This window comes from Orcinus orca, chromosome 12, assembly GCF_937001465.1.
Source record: "Orcinus orca chromosome 12, mOrcOrc1.1, whole genome shotgun sequence".
NCBI lineage: Eukaryota > Metazoa > Chordata > Mammalia > Artiodactyla > Delphinidae > Orcinus > Orcinus orca.
The window spans coordinates 6310178-6330534 of NC_064570.1; the positions used below are offsets into that span (position 1 = coordinate 6310178).

Consider the following 20357-nt stretch of genomic DNA (forward strand, 5'->3'; position numbering starts at 1 on the left):
TAAGTCTTTATTTGTCTCTATTGTTTCAGTTCTATGAAATAGGACCAAAAAAATCACTGCTGTTTAAATCCCACTATCACTGTGATGTGCCTACAGCAAAGCTGTCAACACTTAGTAATATAATTGAAAGCATCTCGTCGTTTAGGAATAGTTTGGTAACTGGAAGTTGTGAAGGAATAACCACATTGTTTGACACTTAACTGCATTTAGCATAATGGCACCCTACAAGAAAGGACTCTCAATAAATAATGACAGTGATTGACTCTGTCAAAACTCAGCGGAGCTGTAGTGCAGTGGACCAAGAGTTGTTTCACTTACAACGTTGTAGGTATTTTTAGAGATGTGATGTTTCTTTCTTGTAATAATTTCCTTGGAGGGAAAAAGTATGTTATTGAGTATTAGAGTATGAAATGCTTGCTTTTATGATATGAAACACATTTTAGTAATGGAAGGACATTTGTTTTATACCAAATCATGCCAAATTATGTTTTATAAGCTATAGAGATACCCCAGTTCTTGGGGAAAATCTCCAAGACCAGCTGAGATATTCTTTTTAAACAGCTGTTGAGTTAATTCGGCAGCATTGGGTAATCAATACAAGCATAGACACTTGCTCTGGTTAATTGCTGATCCCAGCAGCAGCTGCATCATTATGTATGAAGCATCTCTTCAACTCAGAAATGGAGTTATGTTTGGAGCAGTAATAAGTGAGGTATTTAGATTGTCTACGAATACACACAGCCCCAGTTGTCCCCTTACTAATATCTGAATGCCCTGGGGTAATTATAAAGGAGTTTCACATTAATTAACTCATGCATTATCCTGTTTGACTCTGAGCTCTTATTACTCACAATTTACAGATAAGAAAGTGAGGCATAAAGATGTTTAAAGTGATTAGCCTAAACTCTTGTGAAACTACATTTAGAACATAGATCTTCTGAATCTTTGCCTATTGGGGTGCTCTTTCCATGATCACATTTTTCTCATACTGGAGTTATTGAGCAGTACCTGCTAATATTTATTGAATATTAACTATGTGTATAAGTACTTGATCTCATTTAACCATCAATCCTATGATGTAGGTACAATTGTTGTTTCCACATTACACATAAGAAACTGATGTTCTGATTAATTAACTTCCTTATGGTTGCATGTCTGCTAATGTCTATTGGATTTGAAATCCAGTCAATCTCAATCAAAAGTACAAAGATACTGTTTATCATGTTGGCATACCCATTGCTTTGAAATCAGTGCTTGGCATACTATTACATTTAAATGTATATTTTAATGGAATCTTGATATCAAGTAATAGTAGTGTAGATTAAGATATTTAGGAGGCACAGAAGTAAATAACTATTTATTAATTATTGATACTGTCTTGTTGAGAGTATATGTATATTGCAAAACCAGTCTAGGAGTTGGTACCTAGTCCTGCTTTCCCTGCGCAGAATTCTTTCTCTTGTGGAATTTTGCTTTTCCTGTCTGTTTCCTAATCATTCCTCAGATCTCATCCTAAACAATAGTCCTTCAGAAATCTTGGTCAGGGGTCCCTCCTGTGTACCCTCAAAGAATCCATGTAATAATTAGTTCTTCAGTCACTTTTATCCTCCTAATTGGAAAAGTCTTGTTCAATGATTTATCTCCAGTCTAGGAAAATACCTGTCACATACTGCATGCGTAATTTGTTGAGTGAATTAATGACCTCAGTGACTTAAAATTTGCATCAAATGAATGTGTTTCAAGGCATAGAGGATGGCACATGGTAGTGGTTTCAAATTCTCGAGTAGCTGAATAGTGCTTTTCTGAGATCAGAGAAATTATATTAAATAATTGGAAGCCATTGATAAGTTTACGTGTGGGTGCAGATACTTTCTGCTTCTGCTTATGCCCAGATGAAAACACGAGAGGGGGCCTAATGGACTATCAGAGAATATGCCAAATTAGTGCTAGTTTGTTATTTTTGTCTCCATAAACCATATCCAATGTGACACATTACTGCTTCATAATATTTAAAGGCTTTTATTAGAAAATATATCACTAGGTATTTTGAATAAAAATGCAAGGAAATCTAGGGACTTCCCCAGTGGTCCGGTGGTTAAGACTACGCACTTCCACTGCAGGGGGCACGGGTTCAATCCCTGGTTGGGGAACTAAGATCCCTCATGCTGCGCGGGATGGCAAAAAATTAAAAAAAGGAAAGGAAATCTAAGTAGGCCTATATAGTCAGAAACCAGGGCAAAAAGCTGAAGGTAAAGTGAAAGAAGACCAAGTGAAACAGCACGGGACAGTTCTTTATTGGTAGTGATAGGAAACTGCAGATTAGAATCTCATTCAGTGAAATGCCGAACTAACATTTGACAAAGCGTTGCACAATAGTGTCTTCCAGTGAAGAGGGCTCTGTGAGTCCTTGACCGAAAGAATATGGTCGAGATGACATTGCTACTGCTCTTGGGAAACACCTACAGGTGCAAGCAACCCCTGGAAAGACTCTGATTGAGAAGAACCGGGGGCAGGAGCCCAGCACCACTTGTCAGCCATGCAACTGAGCCATTGTGGAGGTGAACGCTTCGGTCCCTAGTTGAGCCATCCAAATGACCACGTATGGAGCAGAATGGAACTGGCTCACCAAGCCCTACCCAGCCTAGTGATCAAGCTTTTATTAGAATGTGGGCAAGATTTTCCAACAGGAGCAACGACTTCAGATATTTCATGTTACAAAATAAGGAAAGATCCATATTTTTGTGATTAACAAATTTTGTAAAAAATGGATACTCGTTCACAAAAATGCAGTACTCTTAAGGCATGCTAAATAGGAGAGTTAAGTACTAGTGTAGGGGGCCAGGATCCTTAGGAAACAGTTCTGTGGTCACCCCAACACGTGAACAGATAATCACCTTAGGTTTCAAAGCTCTATAGAGTATAGAGAGCATTAACAGATTTTCACTGGGAATCAAGGTTGGTTTGTGCATGTGAAAGTGCTACGCAAATAACCCAGTTCTTTACTAATGCAAGAAGATGGCAGTGCTGTTACTTTTATTGTGATCATTATTTTCCTGCTGGTTAACTGGAATTCACCTAATCATTTCTTCCCTCTTCTGCTTCCTTCTGTCCTATATAAAATAGTTTCAAAAGAAGGGTTAATTGGGCTTCCCTGGTGGCACAGTGGTTGAGAGTCCGCCTGCCAATGCAGGGGACACGGGATCGTGCCCCAGTCTGGGAAGATCCCACATGCCGCGGAGCGGCTGGGCCCGTGAGCCATGGCCGCTGAGCCTGCGCGTCCGGAGCCTGTGCTCTGCAACGGGAGAGGCCACAGCAGTGAGAGGGCCGTGTACCGCAAAAAAAAAAAAAAAAAATGTGTGTCAGGGACAGACATGAAGGTTACCCCCAGTGATCTCCCACCTCCTGGTGTCCATGCTTTTGTGAAATCCCTTCCTCTTGAATGTAGGTGGTTCTGGTGATTTCCTTCTAACGAAGAGAATATGGCAAAAGTGATGAGATATCTACCACTTCCCTGATCATGTTATATAAGACTCCCCTTTATTACATCTTAGAAGACTGCATCTTAGGGACCTAAGCAGATATTCTGCTGGCTTGTGAAGTAAGCAACCACGTTTAGGAAGCCCACGTGGCAAGGAACGGTAGGAGGCCTCCAGCAGGCAGCAAAAAGCAGTGACAAGAGCTTTGAGGACCCATCCTTCTTCTCCAAGCAGAATAAGCCTGCTTTATTTCTTTTATACTTTGGATTCTATACACAATTCATTGGAGGAAAGTTCTGCTTTAAAAGAAAACACAACTTTGAAAACCACAGATCTTTCAGTTTTATAGCTTTACAGATGAGAAAGGTAAAGCCTGATTCAATTAATGTATTTCTGAGTATTCACCATGTTTACATGCAACATTTTGCTACCCACAACAAAGCACATAGATAGAAGTAGGACATGGTTCTTCACTTTAAGAATTCTGTAACTCGATGGTGAATGTTAGTAACCAGTTCAAAGCCCCAAAACTGGTTATTCTTTTGTTTTGATTGACAGTGGCTTGGATTATCCTATAATAAAAGTTATAGACTATTGTGTCTGAAGGCTATAAGGCGAAATTACTGAAGAGGTAAAGATGCTTTTAAAAAAATTTTTTTTTTAATTGTTTCATTACATGGATTGTTTTTTAAACCATATTGGCTGTGGTCCCTAATTGTCCCCCCCACTTTATCACGTCTGAGTGCTGAATGGTAAATATAGAAATGGTTAACATTTGTTGAGAACCTACTGTGTGCCTGGCATTGGCCTAACTTTTATATTTAATCCTTGCAATACCCGTTGTGGTATTACTCCATTTGTCCTGGGCTAGCTGTTCCCTGAGTGGTTAAGAGAACTTCCAAAGTTGCAGAACTACTGAGAGACAGGGCCTCAGTAAGTAATTGTTGAATAAGGAGTGGAATAAGATTCAGTTCCCTGTTTTAAATTATGGAACAATTTACACTCAATAAAGTGCACAGAATTTAAGGGTTCAGTTCTATGAGCTTTGACAGTTATGCGCACCCATGTAACTACTACCCCAATCAAAATACAGAACATTTCCAAAAAATGTCCTCATGCCTCCTTCCCGTCCATACCTCCAGTCAAGACAACCAGCTTCTGATTTCTATCAGCATAGATTAGTTGTTTTGCCGAAGTTTAGTATTATGAGCCTTTTTTAAAATTTTAGCCATCATACTGGCTAAGATGCGAAACCAAGTAAAATTGTATTTTGTTATTTTAATTTGCATTTTCCTGATTATTAATGATATTAACTATCTTTTTATATGATTATTGGCCATGTTTATGTCTCCTTTTATAAAGTCTTTTGCTTATTTTGAATAAGTGCTTGTCTGTATGGTGCTATATATAGTTCTTTATATGGTCTAAAGATGAATTATTTCACAAATATACATATTATAAATATTTTCTCCAGTCTGTGGCTTGCATATTCATGTTGAATAGTGTCTTTTGATGAGTGGAAGTTTTTTAAAATTTTCATTGAAATTCAATTTATAAATTTCTTCATTTATGGTTAGAGCTTTGTGTGTCCTTATAAAAAAAATTCTGTCTGTTTCAAGGCTGTAAAGATGTTCTCATTTGTTTTCTTCTAGAAACTGTATGGAGTGAGGAAGGAATTTAGATATCGAAATTCAGTTGTTCAAGCACCATTTGATATAGATTCTCCTTCCCTCAGAGAATTTCCTTGGCAACTTCTCAGTTTGTTTTTTCCGAATACACTTTACTGAGAAATAGTTTGTGTAAAATAGACTGCCTCCATTTAAAGGGTACAATTTGAAGAGTTCTGACAAGTATATAATCCCACAAAACCACCATCACAATCAAGATAGAGAACACTTCCATAACCCCTATATTAGTTTGCTAGAGGTGCCATAATAAAGTACCACCAACTGGGTTGTTTAAGCCACAGAATTTTATTCACTCACAATTCTGGAGGCTAGAAATCTGAGACTAAATTGTCAGCAAGGTTGGTGTCTATTGAGACCTCTTGCCTTGGCTTGTAGATGGTTGTCTTCTTCAGTGCCTTCACGTGATCTTTTCTCTGTGCATGTCTATGTCCCAATCCCATCTGTTAAGGACATCTGTTTTAAGGACACCAGTCACATTGAATTAGGGTCCACCATAATGACCTCATTTTAACTTAATTACCTCTTCAAAAACCCTATCTCCAAAACAGTCATATTCTGAAGAGGGTTAAGACTTTAACATATGCAGTTTTAGAGGACACAACTCAGCCCATAACACCCCCAAAAGATTCTTCATGCTCTTATGTAGCCCATTCCACCCTCTGCCCCCACCCGAAAGCTACCAGTGATCTGTTTTTGCCACTATAGATCTGTTTGCATTTTATATAATCAGAATCATGCATATATTCTATTTCATATTTGGCTTCCTTCCCTCACATAATTTTGAGAATCATCCACGGTGTTGCATTTATAAGTAACGTAATACTGTTGATTATTGAGTAGTATTCCATTGGATGGATATACCACATTTTGTTTATCCATTCATATTTTGGGTGGTCTCCAGTTGGTGGCTATTATGAATAAAACTGTTGTGAGCTTTTGTATACAATTCTTTTTGTGGACTCGTTTTCATTTATCTTAGTCAATTATCTAGGAGTGGAATGGCCAAGCGATGTGTTAGTTGTATGTTTAATTTTTTTTAAATGCCTAATAGATTTCCAGACTGACTGTGTCATTTTATATTTGCACCAGCAGTATATGTGTATTCATTTGTTTTATATCTGACCGATATTTGGTATGAATATTCCTTTTTAATTTTATTCATTTGAATGGGTGTGCTCAGTTAATTTACAGCCTCAGTCTTTGTGGCTAGTCCATAAAACCTATAAGAAAAAGGATTCTTCTCTCTTTTGTAAACTCTAAGAATACAGAGTTTAAGAGCTGTTTAGTAGATACGTATTGTTTGGTTGGTAGATATGTATTGATTCAAAGGACTTTTCCCTATTATTTTCCCTGCTTACTATTAAATGATTGCATTATTGAGCCTCTGCTATAATCATAGCACCATGCTTAGCTTTATTAGAAGCACAGATCTTAAAATCAAATGGAGGGAGATGCAGAACAAGGTTACTATATGACTGATGGAAATATCAGTCATGCTTTGAGAGAGTTATAGCAGCATGCTCTGGAAAGTGAATGACCCCTGGGGAATGGTTGGGTAATCTGGAAACTGAGAAAAAGGAAGAAATGAAAAACCCACTGGGTTAAGTCTGGTCCCTTGAAACTGGCATCTTATTGCTTATCTATCTACAAAATTAAACATAATCGTACTTGGGGAGTTCTATTTTGAGAAATAAGAAATCCTGCTTTCAACAGTTGCATTTTTAAATAAGTCAACATGTGCCAGGCACTGTGCAGTCTTACAGGTGTTATTTCACTTAATCTTCATGAAATCCCTGTGAAGGAGCTATTTAATCCCTAACTTTTCAAATGAGGAATGGTAAGTTTAGAAAGGCAACATGAAACTTGCTCAAGAGCATATAGCTAATAATTGGTGGAATTGGGATTCAACAGGTTGGTGAACTTTGACTCTCCTTCTCTGTATCATTTTATTGCAGGCAGAGAGGAAAAGTTAGGAGGGTGGATGGAAGCCTCTGAGTATAGTTGTCTTAAAGACAGTTTTGCTGTCCTTGTATTATGTCAGTAGTATAATTTTCAAAATAATTTTAGTCCCTTAAATTTAATTATTCAACTTAGATGTTTGTGGAATCATTCAAGAGGCTTTTTTTTTTTTTGCGGTACGCGGGCCTCTCACTGCTGTGGCCTCTCCCGCTGCAGAGCACAGGCTCCGGACGTGCAGGCCCAGCAGCCATGGCCCATGGGCCCAGCCGCTCTGCAGCACATGGGATCCTCTCGGACCGGGGCACGAACCCGTGTCCTCTGCATCGGCAGGCGGACTCTCAACCACTGTGCCACCAGGAAAGCCCCAAGAGGCTATTTTAAATGCAACACAGTTGATGATAACCTGAGATAATTGGTAAAAGTGTAGAAAAAATACTATTAAAATTACCCTTTTCAAAACCTGTAAGTGCCAATACTTTGCAGAAACATTTTGTAAAACATAACGCATAATTTGTTTAGGGAGCAGTGTATATGCCCACCTATGAAGAACAGATTATAGAACTGATTTAGATAATTCAGGAAAAAACCACACCTTCGCTTAAACTGCCTGTCTGAAGCTTGTCAGAGTGATATTCGGATAAGAATTAGTTAAGTACTTCAATTTTCCACTTGATTGGACGTGACAAGACACAGCCAAAATGACTTGTGGATTTGTTCTGGAATTCTTAAGAATAAATATTATTTTAAGACTCATATTTTATAGAGTTTTATCACTGTTTATTATGCCACTGAGTCATTTTTCTGAACTTCTGATTTACATGCATCATATAAATGTATTTAAATAATATTCTGCTTCACGATTTTCAGCTGGTGGTAGCATTAATCAAGACAAATCCCCAAATGTTGTAATTTTCCACTCTCTTACTGATTCAAGCTACTTGAATCACTGGATTCTATCAATGCCTTCTCAGATTTCACAGGTCAACAGTACTAAGGTTTTAATTGAAGTAATTTCTCACTTGAGACCCAGAATGCAGCTGCTTGTACAAATGAATAAGATTATATGGTAGCCAAAATGCTGCTACAATATTTTTGAGTATGTTCAATATGAACCTGGAACATTTTATTTACTGTCAAGGATTGGCAAGCTTTTTCCATAAAGGGCCGGATAGTAAATATTTTAGGCTTATTGAGCCACAGCTCAATTTTGCCCTTGCTGTGCAGAAGCAGCATAGACAATACATAAATGAACAACCATGGCCGTGTCCAATAAATTTCATTGTGGACATGGAAATGTGAATATCATTTACTTTTCGTGTGCCACAAAAGGCTCTTCTTTTTATGCTTTTCAACCATTTAAAAATGTAAAACCATTCTTAGGTTGTGGCCGTACAAAGGCAAACCCTAGGCTGGATTTGGCCAACAAGGCCATTGTTTGCTGACTCCTGATATAGATGCTCAAATAATTTATGTATTTTTCTTGGTTGTAACTACTACTGGACAAGAAGGAGAAAGTTTTCTAAAAAGCAGCCACACGATTCTTTATTAAGACGTATTTCACACTGTTCTGACATTTTTTTTTTCTGATGTCTTTCTCCAATTCTATACCTTTGAGAGATAAAATACATTTTTTTTTGTATTCTCCCCTTGATGCATTCTAATCCATAGCTCCCTTGGGCTGCCATGTGATTTGCAGTCCTTGTTAATCTTGTGGTCTTGACACCTTTCTTACTCCTATATAAAGCCCGTTAATTATAAATGCCTTACCCATGCAACTGTTAAAACAATATATGCAATGAATAACCAATTAACATTTTATATTTTCTAAAACTAGAAAGGAGCAAAGTTAAAACTGCTTTCTAATGGCAGAAATTAACTGGGAAATTTGTTTCTATTTTCAGGATGGTTATAGCAATAGCATTCAATACTAATAGTTTGAGTAGTATGGATAAACTAGCACATATATTTTATTATGTTGAATTCTCATATCCAACGGAGTTCTATTCAGTTTTATTACCTGTATGTTTTGTTATGGTCTGAGATCAAGAAGAAAATTGTGAATGAATTTTCTGTAATTTCCTTGTACAACACAAGGGTTTGTCAGATAAAGTAGTACTTATGTGACAATTATAGGAATTGTTACATAAATGTTTTTGTTGCTTTTTGGGCCCTGAAAAATTAACGCATGAAAAATTCATATCTGTGATATGCACAGAAAGTTTCATTGCATTCTATGTTTCTAAGCTGGGGATCTGACCTTTCTATCTAGAAGATTTTTAGGATCTTCTGTTTATTAAATTGTAACTTTCTCCCTGTTTGCTGCTCCAGGTCTCACTCTGCTTTCTCTCCCGCCTCCTTTTTCTCGAGCCTTTGGGCTCCTTGTGGGCCTGCACGGCACAGAGGTCCCCTCCTCTGCTGCAGCCTACTGCAGATTTCCAGAAAAGTGTGGAACTCTCTTCTCAACCAAATTTCTGCCTTCTGTTTTTCTTAGTATTATGGCTTTACATGTTGCTAGTTATTAACTGTAATTCTCACGGGGCCTCAGGAGGGAGAGGAGATACAGGTGCCTCTGCTCAGCCTGCCGACTGCGCCCAGCGGTCCTCCAGGTGTGCCTCCCCGTGCTGCACTGCTGCCCCCAGACAGTCCTTTTGAGTGAGACTTGCATGTGTGTTTTCATTTAAAAGTTATCAACTGAAATTGCAATGAACTTAAGAAAATTATTTAAATTTTTAAACAATTAAATATAACTGCAGTGGGGAAACTACTACATGTACATGTGATACATGTTTGGAGCAATATGCCAAATATCATCTTAGTACATTGATGAAAATGGTTTTGACTTACCAGATCCCCCAAAAGGGTCCTGAGAACCCCCAGGGTCTATGTATCTTACTTTGAAAACCTTTGCATTACATATTACTTTCATTATCGTTTTATAGCATAAATAGATTTTAGAAAATGTATTAGGGAATACATTTGAATTACAATTTGTGCACCAAGTATATGCTGTTTTTTTCTCAAAGGGTCCTTCTCGCTGGGAAGATGTCTTAATCCCAAACCAGATGAGTGGTGAATGCCAGTCTCCAAACTGTCCTGGGACTAGAGCAGTAAGTACTGGTCAAATCTGTTCTTTCATTATGGCATCTCCAGTGTTTACTAGGAAATGAGATTAGAGACAAAACACTAATTGATTCTTCCCATCCACTTTTATATTTACAAAAAGTGTTATAAGATTCAAAAGTGTTCATAATATTCACGAAAAATTCTGCCTGTATCATTGCCTTCCAGTGTCACTTTCCTAGAGACTTAACCACTTTGGGTGATTATGTTGAAACATGACAATTTAAATTCCTCACAAGGTGATGTTCATGGAATATAAAGAAGATCCTGTTCAGAGTCTGACAAAAGAAAATAACAAAGCTATAATGTTCATCTTTTTCCTAATGCTGTGATATTTTACATTTACATTCCATATCATTCAAAATTGCTCTTTCTACCTTTCTTAGCAGTTTTCTGACATAGTGGGCTGTTAGAAAATTTAGAATGAATGACCAGCTGTAAATGGAATCCCCATCCTCTGTTCTCTGCAATCCATTTTGTCTTTGCAAACATACACCATGTGTTTCATATAGAGAAGGTATTTCTGGAACGAGAGCCTAAGCACTGAAGTTATTTTTTAAATAATTTTATCATTATGGTCATGTTTATAACTTGTGTATTATACTTTTTACTTTGCAAATCCTTGGGTCCATCATAATCTGATTATATATATTTTCTGAGCTGTAAATACTCTTACGGCGCCAGCACAAATGTCAAGTTAGTTCACAAACTGTCACAGCCAGCTGACAGTTAATATCTTCTCTAAGGAACAAAGTCTGTCAACAGCAACAGGTAGAGTGTTTGAGCTAGGATCATTAGATGTGTCTTCTCTCTCCAATCTGCTGGATGATTGCAAGGCTACAGAGACAGCAGTGAGCAGCAGTGATGATCACTCTCCATCAAATGGGACTAGGGACACTGAACAGCTCTTTATTAATGCAAATCCTGAAGAAAAATAATGAGTTGTGCGTCACTCGCCGATATCGAGGCACAATACAGTCTTACAAGTTTGCTATTGGGATGAAATTAAAGTATACATACTTTGTAGGACAGATTTCTTAAGTATAATTGTATTTGCGTGTATATATGTGGATGTAGTATGCATATATGATAGTATACATGCCATGTAGATATAATTACATTTAATAATAATTTAAATCCTCTGGTGCATGTCACATTATGATCTCCATATCATCTTTACAGCAATGTGAGCTCCTTTGAAAATCTACTTCAGTCATTGACAGTCTGACTGCCTCTGTGTACCTTCATATTAATTGGGAGGATTCAGCATAGCAGGATAGACAGTCTTGCATCTTTAAGGATTTAGCTTCAAATTGGTCACAGGGCTACTGTGTTGCTAGGGCTGAGAATCACGACCTTTGCTTGTTGAATATTCACCTCGCCTATTTATCGGTATACAGAGCTTCGTCTAAATCAGTTTATACTGAAGCTTTATTTCAGACAGCATGGTGAACTGACACCCTAAAAAATCCTTGCAGTGCACACTATATAAAAGTAGTGAATTGAATTCCAAACACATATTTTTAAAGAACAGCTGAGCTGACAACATAGTAAGGAAAAGGTCATATGCCCAAAAGTAAGAGAAGGCTAGACTCCAGAAAGGAAACTGTGTAAGCTAAAGCCACTCACCACGGGGGGCTACAGCCTCAGACCAGGCAAACGCTGGAGACTGCTGGTGAGTTTAGGGCCTCGTCAAGGTGGAAAGTGAAACCATAGAATTCTACATGAAGAACCTCCTGGAAAACATGATTTCCTCCTGGGATCAAGTGGAGAGAGGAAGGTGCTGGGGATAGTTGCCTATTTTGTTTTCACTCTAGGTAGAAATGTTACTCCTAAGAATTTGTAAGCACAGACCCATATTTACCTGAGTTTGGGGCTAGATTTTACTCTTTCTGTGTGCACTTATATAAGGTCCTGAGTCTAGAATGTTGTTTAGGGTGGCCATGAGTTGGCAGTGCCAGGAACTGGGCTGAGACTGACCCACATCCTCCCAAGGAGACCTGTGCTCTCAAATGAGTCCTAAAATAATTCCCTCAGATAAAGTTTCACAGGGCATGACCTAACAATCAGAAAAATCACAGATGGAAGCATGCCATCATGAATGAGAGCGAGCAGAGTTCAAACCTGGAAAGAACACAGAGATTAAAGTTGCCTGGGAAAGACTATAAGTATGCTTAATGTGTTTAAAAAATGAAAGCGCACATTTGATTAAAAAACAAAAGACTATCAGAAATATCCAGTCAGATTAAAAGATTAAATACACACACACAAACATGCATGCCCACATGTACATACATGCACACAATAACACGAGAAATTCTAGAATTAAAAACTATAATTGACACAAAACTGACTAGATGGGCTAAACGGCAGGTAAGTAGGTGAAAGAGCAATTCTAACTTAGATCTGAAATTTGCCCTGATAAAATTACTCAAAATGCAGGCAGAAAATATAACAGATTTAAAATATAAAAGAGAAGTTAAACAATATGGTGGGTAAAATTAGATTTCCAGAAGAAAATAATAGAGAGAATAGTGGAAAGGTAATATTTTAAAAGATAATGAAGCAGAGCTTTCCACAATTTTTAAGACTCAAGAATCCCAAGGAGGGCTTCCCTGGTGGCGCAGTGGTTGAGAGTCCGCCTGCTGCAGGGGACACGGGTTCGTACCCCGGTCCAGGAGGATCCCACATGCCGCGGAGCGGCTGGGCCCATGAGCCATGGCCGCTGAGCCTGCGCGTCCGGAGCCTGTGCTCCGCAACGGGAGAGGCCACGACAGTGAGAGGCCCGCATACCACAAAAAAAAAAAAAAAGAATCCCAAGGAGTAGGAATAAAATGAAAGCCCCACCTAAATCGATCACTGAAATTGCAGAACAGAAAGATTCTAAAAGCATCAGAATGAAGAAGACTGGTTACTACACAGGAGAAACAATCGATAGTTATTAAACCAACAGCAACATCAGAAGGCAGACGACACAGGAACAATATCTTCAAAATACTGAAAGAAAATAAATGCTAAACTAAAATTGTATTTAAGAAAAACTTTTAAAAGACAAGATCAACAACCAAAAAGATATTTTCAGGTAAACAGAAACTCAGGGAATTAACTTCCATCTAAACCTTTCAAATATTTTTAAGTTAAATTATTTCAGAAAGAAAGAAAATGATCCCAGAAGGAAAGCCTGAAATGCGAGAAGGAATGATTGGAAACAATGTATAGAAACCTAAACAAAATGTAACAATCAGTATGATAATATTTGATTAATGGAAATATATGTAAAGATAAATAAAGTTTCTGGACAGTATTGCATGTAAGCATCGAACATAAAGTTAAAGCATTCTAGGATCTTTGTACTTTTCACCAGAAAGGAAAGACAGTGACTAAAATTAAACTTGTTTTTGGTACATGAATGTTCATAGCAGCTTTGTTTGTGACAGTGCACACTGGAAATAACCCACATGTCCAACAACAGGTGAGTGTGTAGACAAACTGGAAGAGCCATACAGTGGTTTACTGCTCAGTGATAAAAAGGAAGTCACTGTTGACACAACCCGGATGGTCTGCACAATAATTATGCTAGTGAGAGAAGCCAAACAAAAAAAGGAGATGCTGCGTGATTCCAGTTATGTGAAATTCTAGAAAACACAAACAATCTACAGTGATAGAAAATAGATCAGTAGTTGCCTAGGGACTGGGTAGAGGCAAGCAGAGCATGAGGATGGCACTAAAAAGGGCCCGAGGAATCTTTGGGGATGAGAAATTGTTCAGTATCTTAATTGTGGTGTTGGCTTCATGGATATATATGTATGTCAAAACATAGGCTATTTATCCATGTGCAGTTTATTTGATGTTAATGATACCCCAGTAAAGCTATAAAATAACAATGCCAACATTTTATACAATTAGGAGATTTCACATAAAAATTCAAACCTCAAGCTCATCCTGAAAAGCCATGAGGTCAGGCAGCTCTGTGTTGGCCTCTCAGCCAGAGTTCCTCACCCCTGTGCACTCCTCAGCTGGCTGCCGAGGTGTGTTAGTGAACTTGAAGTCTTTCCTCTGGTGTGTAATTCTGAGGACCCCTCACACTCCCGACACGTTTGGGGTTCTTCTCCCTTGTGAATTGTCTGGTGGTAAATAGGCTGCTTCTCCTCAAAGGCCTTTCTGAACACCATGAGTTTATAGGCTCAGGGTTGGGTCTCATGTGCCTTGGCCAGGTTCAAGTCCTTGCTGTCCAGTGCCCAGGCTTCCTCACCATGCCCCTGCTGGGGGACCACATGGGGTTGGGGACCTCAAGTCCTGGGAAGGGCAGGAGTGCAAAGTTGTCCAGTGCACAGCATGGTAGATGCCCCTCAGGGCATTGTCACAGAGCCCTCTTCTCCCAGGAGGGGCTCACAACCACACCCTGCAAGGTCATGGGTCCCATGCCAGGTTCATCACCTCCAAGTTCAGATGACTTCATCTGAACCATGACCTGGGGGCCTCTTCAGAAGCTGCCCTGTATAACCCACTGGGAAGCAATTCCTACCCCAGTGATCTAGTTATACCAGTCATTTTTAACATGAAACTCAAGTTAAAAATGCATTTAAATTGTATAGAATTACCATCTAGGGGATTGAAATACAATACAGGTGTCAAGTTAGAAAGAAAGAAGGGAGAGAGGGAGGGAGGAAGGAAGGAAGGAAGGAAGGAGGGAGGGAAGGAGGGAAGGAAGGAGGGAGGTAGGGAGGGAGGGAAAGAGGGAAGGAAGGAAAAAAGGGAGAGAGTGAATTAGAGGAAAATGGGACAAATAAGTAGCACACACCAAAAAAAAAAAAAAAGGTAGAAATAAAACCAAATATAACAGTTAATGAAATTAAATGTAAATGGACTAACTAAAGTTTAGAAGACAGATTATTAGACTGGATTAAGAGAAGAAAATCCAGCTTTATGGAGGTTACAAAAGGTATACCTAAAACATATGAGAACAAAAATATTGAAAGTGGAAGAATGGAAAATGATGTACCACACAAATAGTCACCGAACACAGCTGTTGAAACTATTTTAATTGCATATAAAATAGATTTAGGGAAAAAAGCATTATTAAAAGTTAAGAAACATTATTAAAAATAGATTTCGAGGGCTTGCCTGGTGGCACAGTGGTTGAGAGTCAGCCTGCTGATGCAGGGGACACGGGTTTGTGCCCCAGTCCGGGAAGATCCCACATGCCGCGGAGCGGCTGGGCCCGTGAGCCATGGCCGCTGAGCCTGCGCGTCCGGATGCTCCACAATGGGAGAGGCCACAACAGTGAGAGGCCCGCGTACCGCAAAAAAAAAAAAAAAAAAAAAAAAGTAGATTTCGATGAAAGGTTCAATAACCCAGGAAGATATAGTAGTTTAAAACTTGTATGATCTCAATAACATGGATATAAAATACATTAAGGACAAATTGTCAGAATTAACAAATTGTACAGATGAAGCTGTAACCATGAGGGAAGATAGTGAGCTAACTCTCTGAGGAGTTGAGGGCTCCAGTAGTGCAAACTCAGGAAGCCGTAGCCTACTAACACAACCATTGAGCAGGGTGGCATCCTGAGTGCTACACCCAACCATGAGGGGCACCCCTTTTTTGAGCACATATGGAACATTTCAACAATTGATCGTGTTTTAAGTCATTTAAATATCACTAACGGAAACATAACCATAAAAACTTCTTAAACATGGAAATTCAATTAACTTAGTCAATTAAAAAAATCCAAATGGAAATACGGGATCAAACAATAATGAAAATATAACACATATCAAATCTTTTGGGATGCAGCTAAATTAGTATTTAAAGGGAGTATTTAGAACCATAAATGCTACTTTTATAAAAGAAGAGAGGATAACATTATTTAAAGATACTGTTTAAGAAAGGAGGAAAAAATTGTCATAGCAAACTATTTTTTTCCCATATCTAATGAACATAAATAAATGGTTAAATAAAGGACATGAAGGTATGCACACTTCTGAATAACTATACCAGTGGGTGGGCAGAATTGCTCAATATGAGTCGTTTAATTCCTTCTTCTTTGCTCTTATCTTAAAACCATTTTTCTGGATTGTATTTTTACAGTGCAGCCAAATGTAAACCATGCCTTCTATTTTCTAAAGCATTGTGTGCGGTGTTTGTTTCTTAAGAAGATGAGAAGATAGGCACTTTAAGTAGTTTATCATATTTAAATTTGTAGAGTATTTTAAATTTTGACACTATTTTATACACTATGTATTATATTATTATAAAAATGTTTAATTTCTATCACTTGAATAAAATATCCATATATTTAAAGTCAAAAGAGCAGGGTCTATAATGTATTCTTAATTAATGTTTAGGCACTTAAAGTTCATCTAACTAGATCATTTTAAATAGCAGTAAACTTTCACCTTGGTTTTTAAGACCACAGATATAAACTTGACCCTACCTACACTTTAGACAGAGAAATCTGAAACAAATTCAGTTCTACACTAGTCACTGTTATCTTAGAAGGAGCATCACATTAGTTCTGAAAGGCATCTTACCTTATTATAAAAACAATTCTAGTCAATTCCAAGGGTGTGTGCTTGAGATTAAGAGGGACAGAATCAATTAGGATTTTTTTTCCATTAGTGAAATTAATTTAACTTTGGATATGATATAGACTTTAAGTTTTCTGTGTAAATCTTCATTTTATATTTTGCCTATGATACCTTAAACAATGAAGATGTTTGTGTTTGTGCGTTGGGGGATATATATTTTTCTTACTTGCACACATGTAGGCTAACGCATACCCAGAAGCCTTACTCTCTAGGAGTTATTCCTGAGTTCTGAATCATAACTTTTAGGAGTATTCCCTGTCCATCAAACACTCTCCTGTGAAGACATTTGGCCTAGTGGTGCTTTTATGGTAATTAAGGGTTTCTTAGCCGACTGTGAGATTGTTGATTTTTCCCTCACGTCTGACAGTGGGGTTAGGATAAGGGATAGTCCCTGGGATGAAAAAGAAATCAGTTATATCTTGTCTTAGTCTGTTCAGTCTGCTATACCAAAAATACCACAAATTGGGTGGCTTATAAACAACAAATACTTATTTCTCACAGCCGTGGAGGATGGAAGTCCAAGGCACCAACAGATTCAGCGTCTGTTGAGAGCCCACTTCCTGAGACTTAGAGGGCCGTCTGCTCATTGTGTCCTCAAGTGGTGGACAGGGTGAGGGAGCTCTCAGGGGTCTCTTTTAATAAGGGCTCTGCTCTCATGACCTAATCACCTTCTAAAGGCCCCAACTCCAAATACCATCACAGTGGGAAACGGGTTTCAACATATGAATTTGGGGAAAACACAAACATTCAGATCGTAGCAAACCTCAAAGTAATAAATAACCAAGGTCATGATTTTTATGCTTATTAAGGGATGTTGATTTCACTACTTAGCCTATAGCATGCATTATATTTTATGTTTCTGAGGAGTAATATTTACTGAAATTCTGTGTAAAACAATAGAAAACTTTCTTTTTTAGATTGCTTGATTTTGACCAGAGTTAAGCTCTTTTACATAGAACGTTTCTTTCTTATCAGAAACAGTTGAGATAAATCTGTTAAAATAGCTCAAAGACGTATTTCAAGTGAAGCTTGATACTAAAAACTATCCCCTGAATTATAATAAATGACATAATTATTAAACTCAGTGCAGCAAATGGAGAGTTTTCATCTTACTCAACATGCAATTTATTTCTTGCATTTTCCCTGTTAGGCTCAGTGTATGTCCACTGGAACATTAGTTTGAATGCAAGTTAATTAATATTCATAGTCTCTCTCTTTGATTTCATCTTCTGGGAAGATGTTGACCAGAACAAAATGAATAGTAAATAAGTGTCACCTAATACTGTAAATTTTTTTATTTATAGGTCATTTGCATATTTTATGTCTGAAAAGTTTCTTATTAATGTTTTAGTTTAATCAAATTACTATCCTTGAAGGGCTCTGTGTTTCTTTTTGTTTCTTTTTGTTGTTGTTTTAGGCTTGAGTAGGATCTCACAAAATGAGTCTCAGGATTTCTCAGGATGGTTTCCTGGTATAAACTATATGTTCTTATTTTTTCCAATATCTAATAGTAATGGAAGGTTGGCTTTGTTTCGTTTTTAAGAAAAGATCTGAGGTTGCAAGTGTCCCTGAGGTAGTCACAAATGAAAGCCTTTTTTTGCACAATGTAAAAGGAGCTCCGTATTCTTATGTTGCCCAAACTCATCTGCATAATGCAATAAGCAACGTGGCACAGACATCTCCAAATATGTATTTAAACAATCCCAACCCTTGTGGTTCCAGGGGAGCCATTGAACCCAAAGGGCTGCTGGGTGCTTAAACGTGGAGGGTGGAGAATGGAAACAGAAGTAAAAGGAAAGAACACATTGACTCCTCTCTCATTCTGCCCTGCCCTGGTCAAAGAGAAATGGTCTCCCTGTCCTTACACTGTCCTACAGTCATATTTTCTAAATTCTAAATAAAATTGAATTCTGAAAGTTTTGCAGTCAAACTCAGATTATGATTGAATGGTATCTAAGCAGGACAAAATGTTCTTTGTTTTCTGACATGCAATTCAGGTGACAAACTAGAAACTTCTTATAGCATTTTTCAAAATCTGATCAAGTATTCAGACTCAAGGACAGTTCATTTCTAAATCAAGTTTTGAGGACTTGAAAACAAAAAGTGTCATTTTAAAAAAAATAAGGCAAAATTGAAAGATACATATTTTATTATGGAATTGGCAGAAATTTTGCAAATTTAAATAAAAATTTTAAAATTTTGTTTATAAATAAATTAGTCTGCTATGAAAAAAAAAGTGTCAGTTTTTAAGAGTACTAAAGAAATTGAGGTAGTTTTTGAGAACCCATAGGTATTTGTGCAACTCTGAAGTCTAGACTCAATTCCATTCAATTTCTCTTTTTCTGTGACATAACCCCATTTTTATCTGAGCTCTTTTATAACTTAGTGGAAAATTAAATCAACAGTCATCTTCAAATGGTATTGTTAAAGACTCTTGTACTGTTACATGAAAAAAAACTAATCACCAAAGAAAGGAAACCAGGTACCAGAAATCCGTGCATGTATATATAGCAGAATACCTATGCACATGAGATAACCAATATCCACACCGTAGTCCCACAGACATAACCTTGGTTTAGTTTATGATGCCATTTTTCAAGCAAATGGTTGGTTTCCATAATGTATATTTTAAATATTGAAAATAATTCTTGCCTCCTCAATTCCAGGAAAATTCTGTTGTTTGTGAATTGTAAGTTGTTTTTTCACTTGATGATCTGTGATTCTCTGTGCTATAATTTATATCTTATTTCGTATACAGAAGAAAATCATGCATATTACCACAGTGCTGTTTGGATATGATCAACTTTTATCATCCCCAGAGGCTTCAAAAGTTACTCCTTAATTTCTCATCTTTCCATGGAATGATTCCAAAGCCAGATATGTCAGTGAGGGGCTGTGTTGAAGTTTTGTTGTGGCTTTAGACAAGGGCCCCAGACAACAAAGACACAACAAACGAATTTATCACGATTAACCAGAAAAAGGTGCACTTCGAGACTGTTAGGTTTTAGATTAGGGGAGAAGGTATATGGATCTACCAGAGAAGATAGCAATAGATGTAATAAGATAATTTCAGTAGATTTACAAAGGAAATTCTGAGAACTGGAGCAAAGAAAGATTATATACTACTGTAAACATCACTGAATGTTTCCACTGGGATGGTAGATTAGACCTAAATGGAAATATCAGGGATTGGGGGCTAGAGGTCAGCCTGCGATAGCCTCCGTGCAGATGCACAAGAGGCTAATGGAGTGAGAATAGAAGGAAGATGTGGGAGTAATGGGCCAAGAGAATGAGGCCTGCTTCTCAACCAGGAAATCACCCTCTTGATCCTTCAAGCAGGTGACTGATGGCTCTTGGAGACCCACACTTCATCATGCCTTGATGGCAGAGTCATCAAGAAACCATCATCCCTCTTATTCAGGTCAAGCTAGCTCTCAAAAAGTTACCAAGGGCCATGATAAAATTTAGTTTTTCAGATATATGCTGAAAAAAAAATACTTAAAGCTATTTTACCAAACTTGAGA

General features: G+C 37.7%; 1 protein-coding gene across 15 annotated transcripts in view; it reads left to right on the forward strand.

The window, feature by feature from the left end:
• LOC101286051 (1-acyl-sn-glycerol-3-phosphate acyltransferase delta) overlaps positions 1-20357 on the forward strand; it is a 1414616-nt gene that overhangs the window by 636072 nt on the left and 758187 nt on the right. For all 15 annotated transcript variants that reach the window (XR_004476317.2, XR_004476316.2, XR_004476314.2 and 12 more), the window contains one exon: positions 10147-10230. Coding sequence is in view for 12 of the 15 variants with exons in the window: in XM_012536387.3 (XP_012391841.2) it covers positions 10147-10230 (84 nt within the window). In the remaining 3 variants the exon portion in view is untranslated. The remainder of the gene's footprint in view (positions 1-10146; positions 10231-20357) is intronic.